The 27,252-nt window shown below is 42.3% G+C and overlaps 1 protein-coding gene across 12 annotated transcripts in view; it reads left to right on the top strand.

The window, feature by feature from the left end:
* Positions 1-27,252, top strand: part of TENM2 (teneurin transmembrane protein 2) — a 523,183-nt gene that overhangs the window by 248,688 nt on the left and 247,243 nt on the right. For all 12 annotated transcript variants that reach the window (XM_044388563.3, XM_048224309.2, XM_048224310.2 and 9 more), the window contains one exon: positions 16,720-16,958. In XM_044388563.3, coding sequence (XP_044244498.2) covers positions 16,720-16,958 — 239 coding nt within the window. The remainder of the gene's footprint in view (positions 1-16,719; positions 16,959-27,252) is intronic.

Below are 27,252 nucleotides of genomic sequence, written 5' to 3' on the forward strand. Positions count from 1 at the left end.
AAGAAGAAAGGATCTAGTGACGAGAATACAGAAATAAGCACACGCCGTCTCCTGGGAAGTTGGTCTCTTGATTCTGACCGCTACACCAGAAGGCAGACCGGGAGAAGGAATCGAGGTAAAGGCGATTTAGGTTGGCTGGATCATTTAAGAGAAGTGGGAATCATTTGGCAGCCCAGAGGCAGAACTTTCAAGCTGGGATCCATGTTAAGATTACCTGCTATAGTCCAATTTCTATTTCATAAATGAGGGGGGTGAGACCCAGATGACTGGTCGAGGCCTCCCACTCTGAATGTCCACGTGGTGCTATCAAGTAGGCCTCCGGTTCGAGCCTACCTCGCCGCGCTTCGCTCTTCTCAGCACGATTAGGGGATTTTGTTGCCTCTTCATCCCGCACAGAATCTTCTCTCCATTTCCTTCCACGAAGGAATTGTCAAGAATTTAAGACACATATTATAATAGATTTGGTCTTTCCACTCCTATATTACAAAATGTAGACCTTCTCTTGGTAAAAATATTCACCAGCTAGGAGGATAGAAAATGGAAAGTAATATTCCCTGCCCAGGAAATCTCTTTGGAAGGTTTATTATTTTGGGCTTCCCAAAATGTTTATGGATGTACGAGCATATTTTTTTAAGTTTAATATAAATGAGACCATATTATACATACCATTTGGCCACTTCCTTTTTTAACTTCATGAAATAAGGTGGAAATCACTTCAGGGAATTTTATATGGACCTACCTCATTCTTGTTTTAAAGTCTGTGTAATACTCCAGAATGTCGTAATTTATTTAACCAGTCTCTTCTTTATGGACACAGGTCACTTTCACATTTTTTGCTATCACAAACAAAACTGTAACGAAGAGTCTGTGTATATACCTTCCTTTGCATACTTACATGATTATGTTCCAGAGTTAAATTCCTGGAAGTGAAATTGGTAGATCAAAGGGTATATAGAATGTGCCTTTTAAATTTTGATAGATTATGCCAAATTATGTGCATTTCAATTCAAATGCTACCGTCTCTCTTTATTCCTTCTTCTTTAATGGGCTGAATTTTCTTTTATGGGCTTAAAATAAGAGCCCTGAAGTTTACGGTATTAGATTTTAAACATAGAATTGAAAGAACTTTCTTTTTCAAGAAATAATGTACCAAATAATACTAGAATACTCTAGGAACTCAACTCCCCTTCTAATGTGCTAGGTGTAGTGTGAGAAAGAGGTATAGCTGTGGGGAAAATCTGACTCACTCACTTCCTGTGATTCGAGCTGTAGGGCCCTTCTCTTTATTCCCAAATTGTGCCTCAGTGTGGCCTCCATGATTCAAGATACCTAACCTTTGCTGCGTTTCGTTTTCTCATTTATAATTTGGCAATGTTTAAATTTGCCTCTTCTCCCCGTCTACCTTGCCTCTATCCACCTAACGGGGATATTATACGAATATCTAAGATGACTTAGTCAAGTTTCTGAGTCCCCAAGAGAAATGTCTAGTACAGCAGTATTATTGTTCTAACTATTATAGGAGAGTGTTTATGATCAAGGGCTTGAAAATCCAGCAAGGAAAGTAGCCCCTTTCGTGAAATAAGTATGTGAGGGTTCTGTCAATAAGAGGGCCTCAGGCCAAATTTATATAGTTTATCTGCAACTCCGATTTTATGCTAAACAAGGATTTTTGTATTTCCCACCTCCCGGTGGTAATCCCATTACCAGCTATGTTCATAGGACTTCAGCTTAATGCAGCCAGCATTTATGGAGGTTCCATGAGGGGCTGACCACCATGCAGGGTGTTGAGGGTAAAGGTGAAAAAGACATGGTCCTTGTGCCCCAACAGTTACAGTCTTGTGGGAAAGACAGCTAAGTAGATAATTATAATAATATAAAACACTGTAATATGGCCTTAAGGGTGGTATGGGAACACAGGGTGGTAGGGGACACCCCATCTACCTGGTCGGGGAACCCTAGCCGGCAGGAATGGTGTCTGATTCCCATTTTGATGGAAAGGTATACCCCATCCAAAGGGCACTCCAGGAAGAGATAAGAGAATGAGGCCAGAAAAGCAGGAGTGTGCAAGCATTCTGATCCGCTGGACTGAAACTCAGGAGACAATTCTAGAAAGATCTTGTGACCCTTATCAGGGCCACCTTCTGCGCCCAGTGAAGCACCTTATGGTCTGCTCTGTGTGGGACGGGGAGCCTGCAAAGGTGTGTTATGGTCACATTTGCGGCGAGAATTAGGAAAAGCATCAGCTGACATACCAGAAAGACAAGAAATAGAAGTTCATAGCAGTTAACCAAAGGATCTCATGTTGAAGAAAGGAAAGGAGAAGGGAAGGAAGGAAGAGGGGGCTGGACCAGAGGAAAGATCTACCCTCCAAGGAGGCAGTTTATGGGATTCACTGATAGTTCTCTCCAGAACAGTAAAAGCCAGCTCTTACTGAGGGTCTCCCTAGTGGCAAATATGTGCCGAGCCCATTTAATGCACGTAGTATCCCTATGCAACATTTTCAGTTGTTTTTACCCAAGGAAACTGAGATTCAACAAATCATTTTCCTAAGGCTACCCAGGTTACCAGGCTCCGAACCCCACTTGTTGCCAACAGTTTACCTGCTCAGTCTCCTAGAACAAGCAGGTGTGATGCCAGCCTAACCCTGACCTTGAACCTCTTCCTTCTTGGCCTCTGCCCTCTCCACCCACTGCTCTCCCCGCCCCCACTTCCCACTGCCCTCACAGAAATTCAGACTGTGCTTTGCTTTTCATGTAGCCGCTTAAGCTCTTATCAAACAAAACCTAAGAGCCGGAAAGGACCCCAGTTCAAGTCCACGCCTCTGAAATGTCTGCAAAGACACCTCCCCTGATGAGACTCTCCTTTAGTTTTGTTTAATTCTGCCGCTTGCAAAGAAAATGCCTGGAGGCGGGCACCTGGCTGTTAGTCTAACATGCCACCTACCTGTCAGGCAGCTTTCAATTTACCGTGCCTCGGCATGTCCAACTGTGTCTTCGTCAAGACTTCCAAGATGGCAGTGACAAGCTTTTCAGGTACTTAAGGCAAACATGCATGACAGTTTTCCTTGACACTTGCATTTTTAAAAAGCCTTGCCTGGGGCCCTAGGAAACCCAGCATTTAGGAAGCTGGGAGCCTTTCAAGAAAGCCAAGCTTTCAGGACCTGCTTCCCTGGGACTTGTTTTGTGACAGGGACACTGCAGGACCTGCTTGAGAGTATATTAAGCACCATGGCAATATTTACGCATTGATGCTAAATGATGGTTGCCTTTTTTAATGGCATTTTTTGACGACTGAAATGTATGGATCTGTTCAGTGCATTGTCAGTGGCTATGTGGCTGGCCTACAAACACACTTAAATGGCACACTTCTGCAAAGCATTAATTTCTAAGTGTCCAACAGATATATGTAGGCAGGCAGACGTGTCACAGGGGTTGCTGTAAAGCTTAATTAATATCCCTGAAGAGCTTTTATATCATTTCAAGAAGAGTACTAAATAAGAAGAAAACATCGTACCTACGGATATTACGCATAGAAAGAAATATGGGTGAACACGCTGATAGGTCTTTGTATACTGGCTCGTGTCTCAAAGGGTCTGATGTAAATTCAAATGGGAAAAGAAATTGTGTTAAAGATAACTATCTTTTATTTGAGTGTTCAAAATAAATAAAAGCCACAGAGCCCCAAACTTAAAAGCTAGAAATCTCTGCACAGCATTGATGCGGAAGCAAATCTCTAAGCCGCAAACATGAGTAGTAGTTTTCTTTCTTTGTCTCGTTTTCCTTCTCCTCTGCCGGTTCCCACACCTGGGATTCATTGGGTGGTGCAGTGGGGTGAGCATCTGACTTTTGATTTCCATTCGGGTCATGATCTCAGGGTCTTGAGATTAAAGCCCCACATCAGGCTTATGTGCTGGGCATGGAGCCTGCTTAAGACTCTCTCTCCCTCTCAAGGATTATTCTTAGCTATGCAAGAATTCCAATAAATCAGTTTTGTTTTTCTTTCTAAGCCTTGAAGAAATCCCATAAAATACTTCATCTGTCCCTTTTCATTTTTATGTCATAATATAGCTTCCTTCTTTCCCTCCAATCTTCCTCCCTCCCTTCCTTCTCCCCTTCTTTCCCTCTCGCTTTCCTCCCTCTTTCCACCAAGGGACTAGGTCTTAAGAACCTACGAAAATCTAGGAAATATCCATTATTGGTGGTTTTGTTGGTTTGTTTTTAATTTCTTTCTGGGCCTTAGTATACTCATTCAAAAATAGAAATGAATGAGAATTTTCTTTCTCAAAAGTATACCCCCATGGAATACCAGTTTTAAGCCTGGGAAAGTTGGTGGGTATAAAACTAGTGTGACCAAATAAGCAGAATGATAAATGTTATATGTAGAGTACTGGGATATTTAAGATAGTAAAGGCTTGTGAGGATCTTGTAGTAATCCCCTAAATTTTCTTTACTCCAGTATTTCCTAAATATCAGGAAATACTTTCTTTACCTAAAGCTAGTAATACACGAATATACTCGGTGATCCAAAGAAGATACTTCAAGATTTTATATTTCAGACCCTCTTTGATCTCACAACAGAAGTAGGAAACCTAGGATTTCTTCAAACCCTTACTAGAGAAGAACTCTCTGAATCTGCCTTCTAAGATAAGACGGAATTTCTCTCTGAGCACCAAAACTTTAGAAATTCATCTATACTCAAATTCATTCATCAGGTTCTGCAATATTTGGGTCTGGTGAGTAAGTACAGTTTATAATACATGCTCAGAATATGTACTAACAATATAAACTTTTTTATAAAAATGTCATGAGTAGATCCCTTTCCTAGGATATAAACCCTAGTAGCCTTCCTCCGAAACCTCTTTCCTAAAATGAGAACCCGTTGACTTGGCGTGTTAAAATATTTTGTAAGATCGGAAGTGTTATTACTCTTTCTGTGACTACTGCTACTTGGAACTCTGATGGTGCTTTTTATTTATGTAATTTCGAAGTTTTCAAAAACAGTCTCCTCACGTTGGTAGGATGAAAGGAGACTGGCAACATGTTTAGGGCCGACCAGAATTTGACCTTGCCGAGGAGTTCAAGGTCGATCATTTTCTACATTTAGAAAGCAGCTAAAGTTCCCCTAAAAGTTTAACATAGAATTACCCTATGACCCAGCAATTCTCCTGTGTATATCCCCCCAAAATTGAAAACAAATGCTCAAATATTTTTACACAAATGTGCAAAGCAGCACTATTCTCAATAACCAAAAGATGAAAACAACCCAAACGCCCCTCACTGTATGAGTGGATGAACAAAATGTGGCGTATGTATATTTGTATAAACAACACACACACACGCACACACGCGCACACACAGGAATAGTATTCAGCCTTACAAAGGAATGAAATGTTGATAAATACTACAGTGGAGATGAACTTGAAAACATTATGCGAAGTGAGAGAAGCCAAGCACAAAAGGTCACATATCGTATGATTGCATGCATAGGATATATACATACTAGGAAATTCCATAGAGACAGAAATCAGATTACTGATTACCAGGAGCTAGGAGTAGGAGAACAGATATGGGAATTATTGCTAACTGGGTACAGGGTTTTCTTTTGGGGTGATGAAAATGTTTTGGAACAAAATATAGGTGGTGGTCGTATAATATTGTAAATGCACTGAATGCCATTAAAATGGTTAATTTTATGTTATGTGAATCTCACCTCAGCAGGAAAAAGATTTCATTAATTAAGTAATTAATTAATTAAAGGTAAACAACTAGAGGATCAGTGTATCCCCCTTGGTGTGAAAAGTCTACTCAAGGGAGAGGCAATAAGATAGTTAGGCTGGAGAATCCATCTCTTGCTCCAATCTTTTCCAAAAAAAAAAAAAAAAAGCCAAGAAAAAATGTCTGTTTCCAAAACATGCTCTGGAATGGTTAACTTTGAAGGCACTACAGAAAATACCAGTACATGTGATTTGATTAATACAGATAAATGGATCCAAGGGTGCCGCATGTTACCATCTGGAATTGTCAACATGATCCCCATTCAGCCTCGCATGAGGTAAATGCAACTCATCAGACTTTCCTGAAGTTGTTGAAGCACCAAAGATAAGGAAATAAAGACAGGTGTATCAGACAGGACTCCTTTGTTACGGAGGGAGGCGGGGAGGGGGGTGGAAAGAGATAAACGGATTCTTCCCTGGGTGGAGGAGGGTGTACACAAGATTTTTCAGAGATGAAAACTCTTCTCTTCATATTCTTTTAAAAGTGATTTGGAAGAGAAAGTGCACCATGAAATCTTTACATTTGCAGAGATACCAAACCTATGAAGATAAACTGCTCTGTAGGTGGGCAGAGAAGAGACAGATAAGGAGCAAGTACGTTTACCAAAAAAATCCTTCCAGGCTTGTACGAAGATTATCTCTGAGCTCCTGGTTACAAACCAGAACTGGCCCTGAGCTTACTGGAAACTAATGCCTGAACATACATGTCCATTGGGTCGCTGTGGGAAGAGAGGAGGGGAGGGCTACAAAATGCATGGCATCATAGTAGAATCCTAGAAATTAATCAAAAGTGCATTATCGCTATTTTTGAAAACTATTGCAAGTTCTCAATGGAAATAATCCATGCGATTATAGCTAACATGACTCAAGAATGACAGAAAAGTTGAGAATTCCAACTTAAAAGATCAAGAAAATGGGGAGGCTCTCATTAAAATGGGCCAGAGTCTCCTCATAATAGAAGGATGCAGGTTTCGCAAAGGATTTAAAATAGCCATGTGCAGGCGTAATGAGAACATGATCTTGTTTACCAAAGTCTTGAAACCCAGAGTGACAGGGCATCCCTTGAAGAGGACACGGCAGGATAAATAGATGTGTTGGATCTGAGAACAGATAGAAAAAAAATCTAGATTGGTTCATTCTTTTATTCACTTACTGAAAATGGATCGAGCAGCAAACATGTGCCGGATACACTTTCCTACTGCAGAGCCTTTGCACATACTGTTTCTTCTGCCTGGGATGCTCTTTTCATCGCCCTTGGGTGATTGACCCCTTATCCTGAGACTTCCCCTTTTTGATCATCTCCTCAGAGAGGAATGGCCGTACTAATATAGTCTCAATTTTCTCTATCTTAGTCCCTTTCTCCTTCATGGCACTTCTTACAATTTGTCATTTCTCACATACTTGTTTGTTTACGTGGGCTTGAGTTTTGTTTATCCCGTCCGTCTCTCCAATTAGTCATTCCATACGGGGATGAGTTCTTAACATTTTATCCAAAGTGTCGGCTCCATGAGATACATATCCACACTCAGTAAATACTGGTTGGCTCATGACTTCATAGTTTAGACTTTGAATTGTTTCAGAGGAAAAAGGGAACATGGTAGCTGCATGTGTTAGACGCCTCCTGAGGGTCCGCCTCTGTGCTCACAGATCGTATTCGCCATCTCTTCCAGCCCTTCCAACACTTCTGTAATGAGGATACTAGTCTCTACCCATTTTTTGGAAGGGGCATCTGAGGCTCAGGGAGATTAATGAGCTTTCCCAGTGGAATGCAGTTCCTGGTGCAGTTGTGATTTGGATTCAGATATGCCTGACTCCAAAGCCTGGACGTTTCCACTGTTCCTTAATCGCTGTGTTCCTTCAGTAGGTGTTTGTGAGCACCTACTATGAACAAAGAAAGATAGCAGGAAGCAAAAGATATAGGAGCTGCTTTTGAGAAGCTTGTAAATGACTGGGGAGACAAGGCAAGCACACAGGACAAATGTGGTAGCATGAAGCAGAATATGATAAAGGGACATGCCCTAAGGTTTCTTCCAGCTCGAAAATTCTTTGACTCTCTGAATGGTACAGGCAATAAACTCGATGGGAGAAATCATTCTGCTCGTTGATTGTATCTGATGGCGAGTATTCTTTCTTCATCTACCTCTGGCTGCCGGTGAACACAAATGCAAGTCTATTTGAAATGGCTGTCTCTACACTCCCATATTATAGTGTATGGTGAATTCAAGGTCAAGTTTGAAGTCAAAGTCAGAAGTCTTTGTTTTTTTCCTCTACTGTATCAAGACTTTTACCAATTAACTTGAAAAAAGTCAACAAGTTAACAACTCCAGGGGAAAAAAAAAAGACTTTTCATTTCATCCCAAAGACTCTGAAATGGATTTGCTCACAAAACACCAGGTTTCTTTAGTGACCTCCAGAGACCTTGCCTGTCACACTGAGCAGTATATCATTTCATGGGGGAAAAAAAAGAAGTTTTACCATGAAAAATGCTATGTTATATCACAGTGTGACACTATTTAAATATCAAGAGTCGAAGCTTCTATTTAAAAAACGGAAGGCAATAAATTGAGTTGCTAATTATTCCAGCTGTGAGTATTTTTGGTATGACTGCAAATTTTGAAGAGGGCAAAATAGAGGATTTTCCTGTTGTTCATGGCATATGCAAATGTAGTGATGGTCCCCTATGATCTAAAAGGTTCAGGGATCAGAAACCTTGAAAGCCTATTTTTCATTGCATCAAAATTGGTTTGAGTCTAAGCTTAGGGAATCGTGAAATGAAATGGGCTTTTAATTATACTAATTGGGTTACTGGCTTCTTCTTCAAACTTGGGAAGTAGCAATTTTTAAAAAACATTTTTAAAGTTTTATGTTAAAAGCAACAGTTCACTTCTCAACCCAAGCACAAATTCCCAACTGGAAGAGGAGAACAAGCACATTAGTAATATCTTCAATTCCTTCCCTTCCTGATAAAATTGTTTTTAGGGGATTGGGATGCCTGCAATTTTCCAGTCACTGTGCTAATTAGAGGGGCTCATGCATTCTACAAATATTTTAAATGAGCTGAGTACTGTGCTAGGTCAAGGAGTTCTAGTAAAGACCGAGATATACATGATTCCTGCCTTCAAGGGATTAATAGCTACCTTTATTGACCATTCATTGGATGTCAAGCTCGATGTTAAGCATCTCATATGAATAAAGTCACCCGATCCCCCTGAACAAGCCCATGAAGGTACTAACATTCTCTCGCTTTACAGGCAAGGCCACCTAGAGAGGATAAGTAACTTACCCAGTGCCACACAGTGATAAGAATAGAAGCCAGGACCCAAATCCTGGTTGTCCAAGTCCAGGATCTGTAGGCTTAATACTGCCTCCTTGGTATGATCCTATTGGATTCGAAAATAGTAAGAATAAAGGAAGGTTTATATTTAAGGAAAAAAACTCTCAACATCAAATGTCTTACTAGTCTTTCTCTTAGGATAGAATTTTTCTATTTTTGAATTATTATCTGATTTTTTTATCATGTGTACATTTTATATTTGCAAGTAGGAAAATAAAGACAGAACAGTTAAAAAATAACTTAGTACAATATCCAATGTCATCTTTCTCATGATCTCCCCTGCTTTTTCCAACCCATCCTGTATGTTTCTCTCTCTCTCTCTCTCTCCAGGCCCCAGGTCTCTCTCTGTCTCTCTCAGAAGCCCACCCATCGAGTTTCCCCTTTACCACCATCATTCCTTCTCCTACTGGAGAGTATAATAATGATGCCAGAAAGTGTGGTGGTTATTTAACCTCTCTCCAGCTAAATGTTTTATTATAACTCCTGAAAACCTAATTACAGTAACTTTACATGCTACAGTACCCTTTATGGGCTGCCTCTTTATTAAACTTACTCCTTTAGAGACAATAAACCTGATGCTTCAAAGGGCAGAGCCAGGACCAGTAAAATGTGATGAAATCTCCCATTTTCCAGTGCACACCTGATCTCCCTCACTGATCACCCCATCCCCAGTCCAGGTGCATTTCTGCTTCTATCCCTTCTCTGGCTTTTTATCAACTTTCAGCAAATGCATGTATGATATTAAAAATCTTTTAGGGATTAATGGGCTGTGTATCAATATTTTCATCCACTACTCTGAATACCTGTGAGTTTATTTACTGGGGAGGTCAATTTTCTCGGTAGAACAACAGTCAACACCTGGTTTCTCTGATAACCAGAGCTGCTTTTTTGCGCAGGGCGCTGTGTTGAGACCATTCAATAGTTTCGCTTGATTTCAAGGAGAATGTTTCCTGCAGCTGACTTCGTGAGCAAGAGAGAACTCATCTGCGCTTCCTCGTTAGTTGTTGTGGCTACTGAATGTACGCTGTGAGGAAATACTGGGAAATAGATTGAGAGAGAGAAGAACAGGGAGGGGTGGGGGTGGGGACAAAAACTTGACCTTTGGAGTTAAGGCAGTGCATTTATTTGTGTAGTGCATTGCTGTTTCAAAGCCCTGCTGGGATTTCCCCCTGGGAATAAAGCCAAACCAATAGAAAATAGGGAGACTGCCTCTTAGGATCCCACTGGTTGCAACCTGAGAAATGGTACTTGCTGTTAAGGGATTTTCTTGTTTGTTCCCTTCTTTGGTAGGGTTTGAGGCTAATAAGTGAGTTTACCGGTGATTGACTCAGAAAAAAAGGAAAAGCAATCTTTTGTTGGAGTCTCAAGTAGTTTAACCAGCTACCACTTCTCAATACTTCCACCCTAGATTAGTCAAGCTCCTTCTGTATCATAAGAATAAAATAAAAATTCACAGTATTTTGAATTGATGGGGTCCTTCTTACATGGATGCTCTGCGTGAGTTTCTTGTTTGTTAGACGTCTTTTTAAAATTTTCCATGGTTGTTTAATCAGAGGAGATGTGTGCCCTGAATTTTCTAAGCCAATTGTAAGCAAAATCCTGGTTTGCCAAGATTCTGCCTCAAATACATGTCTTTGCTGTCATGTAAAACGCATGGGAGAATGGTTGTTAGGTATGCTTTCTCTCCCAGGTTTTATTACATAGTTTTGTTTTCACGTGAGGAAACCTGACATTTAACAAAAAGATAGCTTCAGGTGAAGTGATGATCACAGTATTCTTAAGAACTCATTGGCACTTCAGATCCAGAGCTGAGGACGCAGAGCCACTGCCCTTCCTTAGCCTTACTGATCAATTCCACGGCCATCCGGAGCCCCTAACCTGGGCCAGGAAGGATGCTGGGTGCTAGGACTGAAGCCCACATGGCTAGGAAGGGAAAGAAGCATGCAAGCTCTTCTTTTATTTTTTGTAAGATATCAAGGACTGGTTTTCTCTATCCCTTTGAGTGTTAGCAAACTCCAAGGACAGCACTTTGGGGGCCCCTCATTTGCCTTTCCTTTCCCAGGCACAAGTGGCCAATTCTGAGAGCAATTGAGTTGTGCTTGAAAAATGTCAAGTGCATTTGGAAACTACACATTTTTGCTGACGCCTGGAGTCCTGAGCTGAGCTACTTCCATGACCCACCGCTGGGAGGAAGTTCAGTTGGGGCGTCACAAATGATTCATCAGAGCATACTGAGCAGGCCCCTCAGGGGGAAAAGCTGTCTTAATAGCCAGTTCAAGGAAAAATCAGGAGAAGTCCCCTAAGCCGCCTTGGTCCTTCCAGTAACCATCTGGCCAGACCGTTACCTTGTGGGTCTTGCCTCATATTATTTACCTTGTTTTCCCGCCTGCAGCATGTGACAGCAATCCTTGGGTGAATCAAAGCTTGCATTTTTTTTTCAGCTTGTGATTATGAAAATTTTCAAACATAGAGAAAAGTTGGGGGAGTAATACAAACTAAGAAAACCACCTGGTTTCAACAATTGCTATCATTTTGCGGCATTTGCCTTATCTATAAAGAGATCTAGAGATCTTTCTGCTGAATCATTTGAAAGTAAGTTGTAGACTTCTTGACACTTCACCTCTAAAGACATCAGCATTCAAAACTCTCATTTAAAAGGATTCAACTCAACATCTAGTGTGTTCTCTAGATGCATAGAATTTAAAAAGATACATCTACTAACCATCAGACACATCTGAGAGGTGCACGATGCTTAGGGTAGAGTTTCTTAAACTTCAAGATACTTTCGGATCACCTAGAGAGCTTCTTAACCAATAAATACCCGGACCCAAGCACTGGGTCTGGTTGGAGGCCAGAAAGTTGTCCTTTTCTAACTCCAGTGACCACAAAGCAGGTATTTATGGGACACACTCTGAAGATCTCTTCTTAAGAACCTCCTTTATTTATTTATTTATTTATTTATTTATTTATTTATTTATTCGCTGAATTAAACCTTCTAAAGATTTGCAACTGCAGGTGTAGCTGTGTTGTGAAGAAACAAGAGTCTACATTATCTTTGGTACTTTGGTTGAATCATTTTAAGCATCAGAAACTAGAAAAAAGGGATATGATAACCAAACGAGTTTCATTTAGCTAGGATCATCACAGACACCACGATAGCAAAGAGAAGGCCGAGAGCTATGTCTGCTAGGATTAATGCAGTGCTGAAAAGTACATGGTGTTTGTTTGTTTGTTTTTCCCGTAGAAGGATCTGGGCTTGTATGTATAAATATGAACATCTGCCTATATGCGCAATCTGGAAAACAGAAGTCAACATGGTGGGAGGAATCCTAATTTTAAAATTGAAAATGTTCACAGTGCTGTCCTGTTAACAGTCATGGTTTTGGCCTTAGAAAGTTTGTAAATCATTCATTTAACAAAGATTTGCTGAGTGCCCACTATGTGCCAGGCTTTTTTCTAAATGTCAGGGTACAGTGTTGAATGAATGAGACAAAATACCTGTTTCTTTTAAATGTCATAGAAGTTTAGATCTAATGATGGAGATAGATAATAAAAAATACACAAATACACATGTAATTTAGAAAAATAGGGATGTCTGGATGGCTCAGTCGGTTAAGTGTCTGCCTTAGGCTCAGGTCGTGATCCCAGGGTCCTGGGATCGAGTCCCGCATCGGGCTCCTTGCTCAGCGGGGAGTCTGCTTCTCCCTCTGCCCGCTGCGCTCCCTGCTTGTGTGCGCTGTCTCTCTGACAAATAAATAAAATCTTTTTTAAAAATTTAGGACAATAAAGCAGTTCTAGCAGGATGGAGAACGACAGAGAAAGAAGCAAGGGTAGGGCAGGGGAGATCTCCCCGGGAAAGTGACACTGCAGCAGAGTGGTGAGTGATGTGAAGAAACAAGCTGTGAGGTATTGCCAGGCAGAGGGAACAGCATGTATTAAGGCCCTTAGGTGAAAATGTGTTGGTTGTGATATGATGAGGAATATTAAGAAGACGGGTTAACTGATAGACTTAACTGACCTAAAGTGGTAGAAGCTACATTTGGAAAGGTGGCCAAAAGGCAGATCATGGCAGGACATTGCAGGCCATGGAAAGGACTTGTGACTTTATTTTATGTGTTATTGGAAACCTTGATCAATCGATCGATTGATTGGGGGAGGGGAGGAGAGAATATTGACACGTGACATAATCTGACTTCCTGTTTAGAAAGAAGTGTGGAAAATAGACTGAGTTGTCAGGAGACAATTTTAGGATCTCAGGAAGGAATCCCATACCAAAAAAAAAAAAAAAATCATTTCCTTCTATTATTTCTTACAAATGAGTACATTAAAAATAACATTCAAACAATTTAAACTTCTTAATCTTCATCTTGTGATTTCTCTGATGTTGCCAAAACATTGTTTCCAATTTACTGATTCTGCCCACAAATATGACTGATGTTCAGGTGCCAGGCACTGGGGCAAACACATTATAGATAGATAGATAGCTGTAGGTAGGTAGGTAGATAGATACAGAGATATCCAAGTGTATAAAAGATTCTTGAGTGCAAAAAGTGATAGAGGATGGCATAGATTCCAAACCTTTTGGAATAGGTTTCCCAAGTAGGAGGTTGGGAGGTGAGTAGGAGTTGGCAGGGGTGGGGTGGGTGGGAAAGCACGGGAACAGCTGTTCTCGAAAGCATTGCACATCATTCCCAAAGGAATGACAGCAGGAATAGTCACGTTAAGGAAAGATGCGTCTTCTGGTGTGGCTGAAACACAGAGTTCAGGGAGCAGGGGGAACGAGGTTAGAGACGAGGGTAAAAAAGTTGGGTAGTTGTTGTAAAGAGTCTGGTGCCGTATTGAGATTTGCGTTTCTTCTTGTGGGTACTGGAGGCTCAGCAGGATTTCTAAGGCAGAGCACAATGACATTTGTGATTGAGAAGAAAAGTGGCAGAAGGGTTGAAAGAGGAGGGTTGGTGGGAGAGGTTTTCAGAAATAAAATGCATAGGATTCTCTCACCCAGTGTTTGGGAGAAGGTGAGGGGAAAGGAGGAGGGGGAAAGTGGCTGCAGTTTCTTAGGCACCTGGGAGTAACAGGAATGCAGGAAGAGTGTGAACGGGGAGGGGAAGGAAAAGAGTCTGTGCTTGGCTGCAACTGGTGCAATACAGCTGTGGAATGGAGAGAGAGAGAGAGAGAGAGAGAGAGAGAGGGAGAGATGCCCAGTGTACAGCTGGAATGAGAGTCTGGACCTCAGGGAGGAAACTGGTTGGAAAAGGACACCTGGAGACTTGAGTCATAGGCCGCCTGAAGCCATGGGAAAGAGTGAGATCTCTGTGAGGGTGAGACCTGGTGCCCCTGTATTTCTAAATATTTATCAATAATGGCCTGCAATGTCTTTCTATTTCTTGGTTTTAGTTCGATATCCTATTTTCACTACCAGCTCTTGGAAAATTGTTCAAGAAGTACATTTGGGCTGGTTCTAAATCAAATCCCAGCATTTTCCCATCACCCCGGCTTTCTGGTGCACATATGTTCTTGCTTAATTATAAGGCAGTGGACTATTACGTAGTGATTTGGAGAACTCTTCAGGTGTTTGTTTGACATTTGTCAGACTTTAAATTAAAACTCATGTTTCAGGCTCCTTATGTTGTTCTGAGAATTAATAATAAAAGCTACTCGTAATGCACCGAGTACTTGCTATGAGACACACCTTTGGTTAAGTGCCCTTCCTACATGATCTCACATAATCCGTACAAACCACCTATGCTGTGACATGAGGTACCTGGGCCATCATTACCCCCATTTTACAGATGAAGAGATGGAGGCTTTTAAGAACAGCATTGCGTAACTTAGGTAAGCTTACTTGTCCGGGACTGGAACTGCTAAGACTCCCGTCCAGGTGAACATGGCTCCAAAACGCTGCTTCTAAACACTTGCCTCCTGCCACCTCTTCCAAAAGATGCTTTTCATCCAGAGCATTAAAAGAGTGCTATTGGACAAGGAATACAAAGGCTTATTTATGGAATCCAACCTCTCGCCTTTATTCAGATCATCAAACATACTTAGAGTACAAATAAAGTTTTTAACTATCAGTTGTTTGTTTTAATGTTAGCTGTGTTAAATCATTTACTCATCAGATACTCATTTTCTGACACGATTGTCAGCCATCTCAGGCTTGTTTGGTCTTTGTCAAGGATTAAGATACTTGCAAGGTTTTGTCTGGAAGCAGCCAAGATCCAAATATCTGTAATAATAGTGATCCTGCCTCAGAATCCCGCCGGGATCGCCTGCTGAGTCCCACACGCAGGGGCAGTGTGGTGTATGAGGTCGACCTGGAGGACCTGGAGTCAGGTGGGAGTGGTCGCCCCAGTGACCCTGCCTGCTGCCTCTGAGCTTCCGTTTTTCTCATCTGTAAAATTGTAATAATATAGGGTTGGTATGAGGTTTGGAGGCAAGTAAAACATTTAGCATCGTAACTGACATATAGTATGTGGTCCGTAAGTATAGTTGTGCCTACTGCAGACTTGAAGAGGAGGGAGATAACCTGTATGACATTTGGAATCTTGGAATCTTAAATTCACAAAACATGAGGGAACTCCATTTGATCATTCATTCGTTCGTTCATTCACTAAACTCTCCCATGCATGCTGAACTTTGAGTTGGGTCCTGGGAACATAAAAACGAACAAGGTGTAAAAGAAGACACAGTCTCCGGTCTCCAGCTGCTCAAACTCTAGACACTACTTAATCCGTGCTTTAAAGTCCTGTATCTGTGTCCTGGAAGACAATTCATCATTTGAAACAAGGTGTGGCAAGTCACATTTGAAGTCTCATAAATGGAACACATGAGAGAGAAAAATCTGTCAGAGAATTTATGGTCCTTGAAGTGTCCTTGCAGTTACAGTCCCCTGACCCCGAGGAAGGGTTATATGAGGTGTCAACCGTAGACCCCCTTAGCCTATTGTCACACTGTAGCCCAAGAGACCAAGAGCACCTTGTTTCATTGGCAGGCAAGATGTTGCCAAAGAAAAAAACAGGATCACATGAGCTAGAGAGGCCGTCTCAGGACAGGAAGCAAGATGGAGGAGGGCAAACAGCCCAGGAAGAAGGCTCAGGAGAGACAGTTGAGGGAACACTCAAGAGCACAGACTTCAGCATGAGATAGAGCTCAGAGTTCACATCCCTGAATAGTTGCTTGACCTCGCCAAGCCTGATTTCTCGTCTCTTAAATCCATGGATATGTGAATACTTAGTTTGTAAGTAGTTGTGACAATGCATTTCTAGTGACTTTACACGTTAAGTTCTAATACATAACGCTGCTTTGTGTCATCGTCATCACCATCATCTCCAAGTGACACACAGTAACCTGGTGTCCATATTTGCTTTGAATACTTGTCAGGATTGTTGTGGAAGACAAAATCTAGACGTATATGGAAACACATAAAATGTTGAGAGTTTGTGGAATTAATTTCTATCGCCATCCAACGAAATCTTTGCCCTGTTGTCCGTGACAAGGTAGAGCGGTTGACTAGGACTGCACTCGAATGATGGAAAGCAGAGTGAAAGAAAAAGCAGCTGGATGTTCCCCAGGAACAGCCCATGTCCGTGCTCACTCTTTCCCTTTTCCTTGCCAGGCACTTTCTCTTTAAGACCTCCTCGGGGAGCACGCCCCTGTTTAGCAGCTCTTCTCCGGGATACCCTTTGACCTCAGGAACCGTTTACACGCCACCACCCCGCCTGCTGCCCCGGAATACCTTCTCCAGGAAGGCCTTCAAGCTGAAGAAGCCCTCTAAATACTGCAGTTGGAAATGTGCCGCCCTGTCCGCCATCGCCGCAGCCCTCCTCTTGGCAATTCTGCTGGCGTATTTCATAGGTAAGTCCGGGCAGCCACTCCGTGACCCTGGCCGTGAGGGGGTGGGGCAGAGGCCGTGGGCTTGTGAATGGAGAAGCCCTCTCTTGTCTGTACGGTTTGCCTGTTGGCTCCGGAAAGATGGAAACAATGATGAGGGAGAGAGTGCTTTTTGTCTCCTGAAATGTGTTTCAATCTGATGAGCTTCTTTCTCAAGATCGGAAATACCATTTACCAGACGTGTAAGTAAGCATCCCTACCGTATTCTTTCTTGGAGACGAGCTGAAAATTGTTGTTTCTGCAAACCCATCCCTCATTCCCAAAGTAGCCTTCTAGTCTCCTCTGTCCCTGGATTTTAACCCAGGTCTATGCTCTAAAATGCATACAATATGAATTAACTTCAGCCAAACACTTAAAGAAGAATAGTGACTAGCTTGTCTGGGAGCATCTTGATTTGACGCTAACGTCTAGCTGAGTAGTTCGCTTATTTCCAGATGTGTGGGACAGAAACAGCATTGAGAGGTCAGAACACCCAATTGGGTCTCTGTATGGAATCCAGTCACCCATGCACAGTGGATCTTGCCCACATCCTCTCCTTTACTTCTGTCCTTTTAGTCACGAATTGCACCACAGTCGTGAATCAGGTTCATCTCTCATGCCACCTGTGCTTCTGGGGACTCAGGATGTAACTTAGGGTAGCAGATTGGTGAAGTTGCTGGGGTATCTTTCTTCCTATGCCAAGGATGTTGGTTTGCATCCATGGGGTGTAGCCCTGTAACTGTGGCAAGCAGCAGGTGCCAAGAGCTCGGGGACAGGGCACCACACGCATGTGAGCACCCTGGGCTGGCCACAAAGCCTGCTCACAGCTCTTGGCCCCAACAGAGAGCCCCGGTGTTGCCGCTGTATGAACTGAGCTTGCCAATGGCAGAGCTCCTGGCCCAGGCAGAGGCCACGTGATGTTTGCTCAAGTGTATTTGAAACACCTGATGGTTCCGGCTTGGTTTCAGGGCAGCTATGACAGGCCTCCCCAGTTGGGCTGTGCCATGTTGCAAAGCAAGCCTATAAAATACCAGCAGAAAGAGGCCGACTCCAAAATTCTTCTCAATACTTATGCTGAGAAAAAAAGGCAATCCTGATCATTCTGATGCTGACCCTTCTCCCTCAGCAGTGGGGTGTCCACACGTCCTTCATCCTCAGGCAGACGGTGTGGTACCTTCCAGGGAAGGAATTGGTCCAGGACTTCCTAGACCATTCTACCCAAGCTTGCCTGATGGCGAGGGCGGGTGGCCATGCGACCCCAGTGATCTGGGGCTGTGCCCAAGGCCATCATAAGCCAAAAACTGATGTGAAGTTTTCACCGTCTCCCATGAGATCACTTTGCTCACCGTAATACAGAAAAATCCGTTTTATATTCTTTACCAGTCACATCTCCTAGGAATGCCCTCCAAAAGCGAGAAAAGTGACACTCTGGGGAAAGGTACCGTGTTTACCTGGAACTTTGCAAAAGCCTTGGTGCTGTAAACCCCAGCCCCACGTGGGGACTGAGGTCTGACCCCCACGTACCCTCATTTACAGTCATGTCTGCTTCTCACTTGCTCCTGATGAAGGCTGGAGTAAGGGATTGACTTGCGGGAGGCGGAGGGTGTCTGTTTCGCGCTCAATCGCCTGCGTAGACTCTTTTGTGTCACTAGTGGTAGTTTCGTGTACTTCCCCAGGTAACTGTTCAAGGAGGCTTGGTAGAAGCGAATTGAATTGCCTTCAGGGTCTTTGCGTGATTTGGCTTTGTGGCAGAAACATCAGAAAGGGTCCGTGAGCTCACTTCTCAGGCTTAATGTTCTGTTGAGCTGGTGGGCACCATGGGGAGCCCAGACACAGAAACTGAGGCACTGCTCACCTCTGCCAGTACCCTCCCCAGTGTACCTCGTACTCCTCTTGCCAGAGAGGTAGATGGCTACTGCCTGATGTATTGAGCTTGATAGTTAAAATATAATAGCTTTCTGTAGGGCAATTACATAAATGGGGAAACCATATAGTGAGAGTTTAATGTTTTAATTGGGTGTGTAACTTGTAAATGATGGATTAGGAAACATATTTATCCTCCGTCTGGAGGCTACTGGAAGCTGGACCTGAGCATTTTAGGATGGTTTATTAGATTATAATCCATCATTTTCTATTATGTATGCTTTAGGTAAGATTATTCTTTAACCCTGGAGTATTACAGCATAGTTTATGACTCAAAATGAGCGATGGTAGGGGCCAGTTTCCCCAGCAGGAATGGTGGTGAGTGTGGAGCCACAGGGCTATTCTCCAGAGGTGACGGCAGCTCTGCAAGCACTGGGAGGGGTCACTGTCTTGAATGCTGATCTTGACCCAATGATCCTTTTCTCCTTTGCCTTGACAAAGTTGTTTTCTTTCTGGGTCTTGGTTTCCTAAGTAAAATCCAGAAGCATGATGGTTATTTACGTGCAGAAACTCCAAAGTATGGCGAGGATTAATTAATGTGTATAAATCACTTTGAAGATGAAAAGCAGTATATTATTAATTACAAAGCTGCAGGGGCATAAACAGTGCATTATAAACACAGAGAAAAGTACTGTTGGGAGCAACGAGTGATTGTGCCCACCGAGAAAACAAGCCATCAGGGAAGGACAGAAGGGCAACATAAAAATTAAAGCCCTCCTGTTACGGAGACCCAAGTTTTTAAGACCTGAGCCCATTCTGGTTCATACATGACTCCGTGTTCCAGTAGAACATGACAAGTCCTGAAACTGAAGCATCAGCCCCGAGATAGTTATGGATAGGCCCTGGGCTCAGGCCTGCCAGGAGCTGTGACAAATAGGTCAAATTATCTTCCTCACACAACCAAACCCGTGGAGAGAAGACTCCAGAAATGAGCAATCTGGAATAGTTCGGCCCCATGACGAGTTCTTCCTTACATCCAGCATGTGAGTGAGTGTGAAAGAAGACTAAGGTCAACCCTTGCACACATTGGAAGACGTAGGCCTTTACCAACTCAGGAAAGATCCCCTGGTTCCTCCTGACACAACCGGGGACAAAGATCTTTTATGATACACTCTTCCATCAGATTCTTCCAATGCCAGATTTTTCCAGTGTACATAACATCTTGGAATAAATTACTCTGAAAAGCAGCATAAACCACTAGGGGACCATTTTGTGCATCACTCAGCCCCTGGCCCACATGGTTCCTAGGGAGTACTGGCTGTGAAACGCAAGAGAGCTTCCCCTCTTGTCTTACATCCTGGGGCAGCTCACGTGCTTTCATTGCCTGCAACACCAGAAATCCCTCTGGATCCCTCAGTTTCTGGATCATGTAACCAATATAGAATTTCTCACCTGTTTTATGCCAACTCTACTGTGTTTTTATCCTCGTCGTATACATAACAATAACTGATGGGCAACTTTCATTTGCTGAGAACTGTCGGCTTTTTCAGTGAAAGCACCTTTATGTAATTACTAAATTTGAACCCTATCCCCAGCCCCCACCATACACTCTAGCAGAAACTAAAAAAAACTGGTGTATTACAGTCATTTCATGGAGTTGATGCTGGAGCCCAGAGTGCTTGTAGTCACGTGGCTGGCTAGTTGCAAGGGTAAGACTAGGTCCTTGGTCTCCTGATTACTCTCCTGATTATTTCCAAATACTGCATGAGCTCTAAATGATCCCTTTTGTAACGTCAACTCCCTGTATCTGATTTTGTCCTCATGAACAAGGGAGAATAATTAGTTCCTTTCCTTCCCAAACCATCTTCTGATGATTCCCGCAGTGGAGAGAAACCATCTCTCTTCCTCAGTCTCCTAGCCTTTCCTTACGTTGCTGTTTTCCCAAACATCTTCGGTTACGGAGGTCAGCAAACATTTTCTGTGGAGAGCCAGATCATAGATGTTTTTGGTTTTGCGGGTCATGCAGTCTCATCCCAGTTGGTCTACTCTGCCGTCTTATGGCAGAAGCAACCATACCCACAGCCATATGTGGCTGTGTTCCAGGAGACTCTTAAGTATAGACACTGAAATTCGAATTTTATGTACTTTTCACGTGTCATGAAATATTCTTTTGATTTAAAAAAAAAACTATTTAAAATGGAAAACTATACCTTAGCTCATATGCTGATCGAAACATACAAATAGGTGGCAGACTGGATTTGGCCCTCGGGCCACGGTTTGCTAACCCCTCTTTGATTATATTACTGTTCTTTTCCTAAAAAATACCTTTTCAGAGTGCCCCCGCATTTACAGAAGAAAAAAAAGAAGAGAAAAGGAAATCTGCTTCCAGTCTGGCTCAGAGTCCAGCTCTATGTCCACTGTAAATGGAGCAGGTGATTTTTTTCTGAGGCTGGCAACCCCTCTCCGTAGTGAATAATTACACCTGACTTTCTGATCCAGACCAAAAAGTAGGAAAAACAAGCCACTTTTCTCTTTGAAAACTTTCCAAAGGATTCAAATGTCCATCCTAATAGGCTGCGTGAAACAGCGCTTCAACTCTTGGGTGGTGTGGAATTGCCTGCACACTTAGCCACGTACTCCCTCGTCTTCGATCTTCAGTTACCCCGGGTTTCTCTGCAAAATCACTGCCTGTTTTCAAAGGCGCCTCAGCCCCTGGTGCTTTCTCTGTTGGGGTTTCCCAACAGGCTGCAAGGGTGCAGGTTCACTGGAGGACATCACTGCCGTCTTGTCCAAGGTTAAGGTTGGATAGGTCTAGTTTCCTTAAAAGGCACCAAAGTTCTTCAGCAGGCTGCCCCACATCAAGGAAGAAAGATGCTTGTGATGGATGACCTCACTGCTGAAATCCAAATAGTCCTAGAAATTCTGAGATGAGAGTCCACACAGCGGTTCGCCATGACACAGGACTGAGACTATCACCTGCGAGTTAAAGACAATACGGAACATACGCTGAGTTTCTGTCAAAAGCTCTTCTCATGGTTGGGATGGGAAGGGGGTGGAGGGAAAGATAAGAGCGTTTATGTCATCCTAAATTAGTTTTTAGCTCTTCAGATCTCTGCCAACCTAAAATACATATATATATTAGAAAGTCACCTTGTCTTTTTTCACTACGGTAATTCCTGCCAAATATGAAATACTATGTTTTAAGTAAGCTGCTCAGCGCTCTGTCTTCTGCCACTCTCACTTTGATCTGGGAAGAACGCGGGCCATCAACATGTCAGGATGTTAAAAGTGTGGTAATTTGGGGTGCTTTCAGTTTCTTTTGAAAACAATGAGAGATTATTTTCTATGGAAACTAAAAGCCTACAATGTGTTTAAAGTTGCTACACTTGAAAATTGATATGTTGAGACTCCTGCTGATGAATCCTGTGTTCAGAACTGCTATTTTGTGTATTCCCATCTCGCTGAACAGAACAGATTTGGGGAAAACATAAAGAAAATGACAGAAAAATGATGAGAACAGTACACTTACCCGGCATCCTTTGTGAGGATACAGCCGAGAAAAAACGTTGGCCCTCTCATTCAGACTCACTGTTCTTTGACTATCCAGAGAGATGCTAATCCTTGCCCTCTGTGTGAATTCCACATTATGGGTTTACCTCCCAGTATCTAAAACGCAAAAGGCTGGTGATGAAATCTGAGCAATCCTGCAAGTAACATTTCCACCCAACTCCCCTGCCCCAGATGGTCAAAGCTTGTAGTTCGCCCCACAGAGAAGAAGAGAACTGCCCACAAAGAAGTCAGGAGACCCAGTCATGTCAGTTCTGATGTTAGGAACAGACTTGAGATATGCTAATGTGCTCTTAACCAGATAATGAAGTCCCGTCAGCGCTGACACACTGGTGAGTCTTCGGCAGTGGGGCTCCCGTTTCATAATTGCACATCCAATTGCAGAGGATCTGTCAATTTATGGAAAGTAAATTAAGTCATTAGCTAGGTCTCCATCACCTAGCAGCCATGTGGCAGGATGCGTATCTCGTGTTTGACATTCAGGGAAGTTCCTTTACCGAGCTGAGGTGTCTTTGCTTTCTGCTACAAGGCACCTGTCGGAAGTCAAGGTAGTCATCCAAAACAGGGCTCTCCCACCCTCATGGGCAAGCTCCATGGATGAGGAAGAGGAAGCGACTCTTGGTCCTTACTCTCTAGACCATCTTAATGCAAAACCAGGGAAGACTGAGTAGGAGCTACATCCCCACGCCCCTCAAGGACCACGACAGGGAGTTAGGGCATCAGTACGATCTGCTGACGAGAAGGCACCGTGGCTGTGATTCGTGGCTCCATGGAGCATGTGTTGGGTGAATGCATATGGAGGGTCCACCACCTATCTATCCCTTGACTCACCATTCTGGCCTTTGTCCTGAAATTTCTCATGACAGTGACCTCTCCAGCAGTCATCAGTTCAGAAGCAGTAATGGGATGCTATGACATTATCGTGTCTGTCTCCACATGCTCAGTTTATTTGACTGGATCACTTAGGGTGGTCGCCAAGCGCACAGATCCTTTACCTTCCACAGGAAGCCTTTAAATCCTTCATTTCTTAAGTCTTGCATGCGTTTGTTTATTTTTACCTGTTGCATGATTTAGAATTCTGGATACAGCTTCTAATGTACTATAAATAAGGATTATTTCATTCTACGTTTTAATCTATAACACAACTGCAGGGGTACCAGCTGAGGGCACCTGGGTGGCTCAGTTGGTTAAGCATCTGACTCTTGATTTCGGCTCAGGTCATGATCTCAGTGTTGTGAGACCAAACCTGGACATGGAGCCTGCTTAAGATTTTCTCTCTCCCTCTTCCTGCGCCCCTCCCCCCTCAAAAAAAAGAAAAAGAAAGAAAGAAAGACAGACAAAGAAGAAAAGAGAAAAGAAAAGAAAAGAACCAGCTTGATGTAATGCAAAGCACATGCATGGGCTTTGGTGTCAGAGAGACCTGAGTTCAAATTACGATGTGTATACTTAAAAGCTGTGTGACTTGGGCTTGCTCTTTAATCTCCCTGTACCTTAGTTTCCTGATCCAGAACAGTGGGATAGCTCCAGCTTTGTAAAGATGTTTCAGGCGTTGGCTGAAATTATATATGTATACAACTTTTCTTCAAATGTATGTCATCAAGCATGAGAAATGTCATTATTGTGTGTATCCCCAAAGTGCTGAGAAGTACTTAACATTTATAATTTTTATTTTGTAGTTTTGGAAAGAGGTAGCCGCAGACCAGTGAGAATGATGTACGCCCATGTGACTAGATAAGTGCATAGTCAGACCAGCAGCCCAGTGTGCTGCCTGGCCAGCCACGATGATATGGAAACACCAGTTATAAAATGCGTTCTGGTTTCAGAGAGGTAAAAGATGAAAACCTCGAGTGTTAGCATCAGTGAAGTGTGATGGTACCTGGCACACAATAGAAACTCATTATGATGATTATATTGGCTACCACACTCCTAGACCAGGTCCATCGCCAAGTATAAACCAGGTTCTTGGATCATTGTATCTCCAAAACCGTGCCTCACACCGTGTGAGCATCGATAAATATCTTTTGAAGTAATAAATGCTGATTAGAGTTAGGGCTGAGTTGGATCGTTTGTTGACAACATTATCAAGTACCCAGAATCCTCAAGCCCTAATTTCACTGGTTCCCTCATGTAAAGGGAAGTTTCTGGTTCCCTGATGTTGTAATTGCCTCTGTTCCCAAATTGCATTTCCAAGTTAGAAAGCATTTAGGCAACGGAACAGTTAGGGGGGATGTGTAAGCACCACATTTAAGCCCTCTAGCAGGAATCTGTGATTCCCTGAAATCGAGAGCTAGCTGAGTGAAACTGGGAAGTGTTTGTGTCTGGCATACGGCCACCATTTGGCACTCATATTACAAAAGTATAGCAGAATTTAGTTGGAGTTCAAGGTGAAGAAGCAAATAATGGCATAAATCTGAAAGTCTGTTGGCTGCTTCCCTGTAAATGAGGAAGTGCTAAGAAATGAAGCAATTGCTACAAGGCACCAAATAGAGAAAAGGACTATTATATGGTGAATTAGGTCTGTGTACACAAGCCATGCAGAATCTTTTGTGCTCTGAAATGCGCTACTTAGCTGTGTAGCCTCATACAACAGAAATTTGACCCTGAAGTGAACTTTTAGAGCATTCGTATTTTTCTTAAGGTCACCTTAAATCATACTTCTTGTGCCCTTCATTGAAAATTCCTTTCTAGAAAATTCACATTTTGATTGTTAAGAATAGACACTCAGAATTTTTGCCTGAGCCCTTTTCTCATCAAATAAATCATTTATTAAATTGATGTCTCATATTAAGATCCTCTGCATTAGGAGAGCAAATGGTCCATCAACTCCATTAACGTATTTAATATTACCATAAAAGAGAGGATAATGCATTGCATGTTCCACTAATTTCATTTTTTTATTATCAACTTCTAGCCTTAAATAAATATGTAAATATCAGATTGTCTCAGAAAATACAGCAGTCCTAAGCTACGTGTTGATAAGAAAAGAGTTTTGCCGAAGAAAATATTGCCCTCCCCTCTTGGAAAGAGAAGTTGATATAACACATAATATGTATCATCTTTCAAAGACTTTTTTTTCCCTAAAAACCAAAGCTACGGATAAGAAGGGACGATCAGCTTTGCCTCCAATCTTTGCCTTTCTTTCATCATGACTTGATTCACAGCTGTTAGGGAAGGCCTTTCCCTTGGGATGGGTTTTCGGTGGAGTTAGGTCATTTGTGGGAAGATTTGTACAAACACGTTTGGCACTCCCCTAGGGACTCTGATCTTTATAAAAGAAAGGCATATTACCTTGCTTTTGCCTTTGCGGTCATGATGCAATCCTATCAGTTTGCTTACTTATATTACACCATGAGCGTTTTAGAGGCACGTTAATGAAGTTTAGATTAGAATTGCTTATATTCCACAGGGAAAAGTAAGTGGCAGTGTGTCAAATGCATTCTGCTCTTCAGGCCATGATAAACAAGATGACATCTTGCAAAGAAGTTTGGTGCGCCTTTGAATTAGAAGCATTGTTGAAACTGGTTTTAAGGCTACCTTAGGCCCCAAATTTTTACAAACCTAGACTGCTAGGGCATTCAGCCAATTAGAGTTCATGTGTTTAAACTTTCTTTTAATAAGAAATTTAGTATACTTCCTTGAGAAAGCTCTCTGCTCTTGAAAGACTTGTAGGTTAAAGATGTTTTTCCCCCATGAAAAATCTTTGTGCAACTTCGTGTCTTTCTATAATACATTTTTTTATTAATTTAAGGTATATTAAATTTATTCATTTTATGTTTTTCCGTCACACAAGAAATTTTCTTTAGGCAAGTGATTGGCTAGTCACATTGTATTCTGAAACCTGCTGACCAGCCTCAGAATCTAGGACACTTTTACTCAAAATTTCTTCCTAGTCCCAGGGTCTCATAAGCAACCCCATAAAATAGTACACTTAATACGAAAGCTGAGAGAGCCTAGGTAGGTTATGTTTTGCATAAATGACCTGTGCCATGATGTTAAGACATTTGCGTTTCATTTTTCCCAGACCCATCAGGGAACAGAAGTTTTATACTAAAAAGCTTTTTATTAACTCATCAGTATGAGCAAATGGTCAGCCATCCTTTCTTCTCCCTAGAAATGTGAAGTGGTCTAACCATTACACAATAAGAAATTGAGGAGATTTGTGTCTATTTTTAGCTAGTCTGTTTTTGTCAAATGAAGACATTATCTCCTCTTTAATTTACTTTAAAAACTGTAAAGCTTACCAAAAAAAAAAAAGAAGAAGAAGAAGAAGGAGGAGGAGGAGGAGACATACCAGAAAGAATGCGTTGAAGTTAAGACAAAAAGTAAAGGAAAAGGCATAAGAAGCTGTGAAAAGAGTAATTAGAAATGCTCGTGAGCAATGCCAGCTATGAGACGCCATCTGCTGAGCAGGATAAAACGTGGAACAATTAGAAGATGCCAGAATGGGGGGAAAGTGACACCCAGCACCTCCAATGACACATAATCTTCTGCATGATTTCTTGAACCAATAAGTCCAACCAAGGTAATGAGATGAAAAGCAATCCTTGAGAATTGCTTGGAGGTGCTGTTTCACCCCCTCATCTTACATCATTAAACTTTCGGTTCCCTCATGAACTACTTAGATAAATAACAGTGGACAGCTCAACATTTATCCAAATAAACCAGAAAGCCACCATGATAAAGGAAATTGAATTTATAGACACAGCAGGCCCTTGCCTAATAGATGAGAGTAATGGGTCTAATGTTGAACATCCATCTATATTTCAAATACAGTGTATCGGGTGGGGGGGCATGAAAATCACCTCCTACAAAATCATTTCTCACTAAGGTTGGTTTATCTTCTGTTGGG

Source organism: Ursus arctos, unplaced genomic scaffold, assembly GCF_023065955.2.
Source record: "Ursus arctos isolate Adak ecotype North America unplaced genomic scaffold, UrsArc2.0 scaffold_15, whole genome shotgun sequence".
In the NCBI taxonomy this organism is placed as follows: domain Eukaryota; kingdom Metazoa; phylum Chordata; class Mammalia; order Carnivora; family Ursidae; genus Ursus; species Ursus arctos.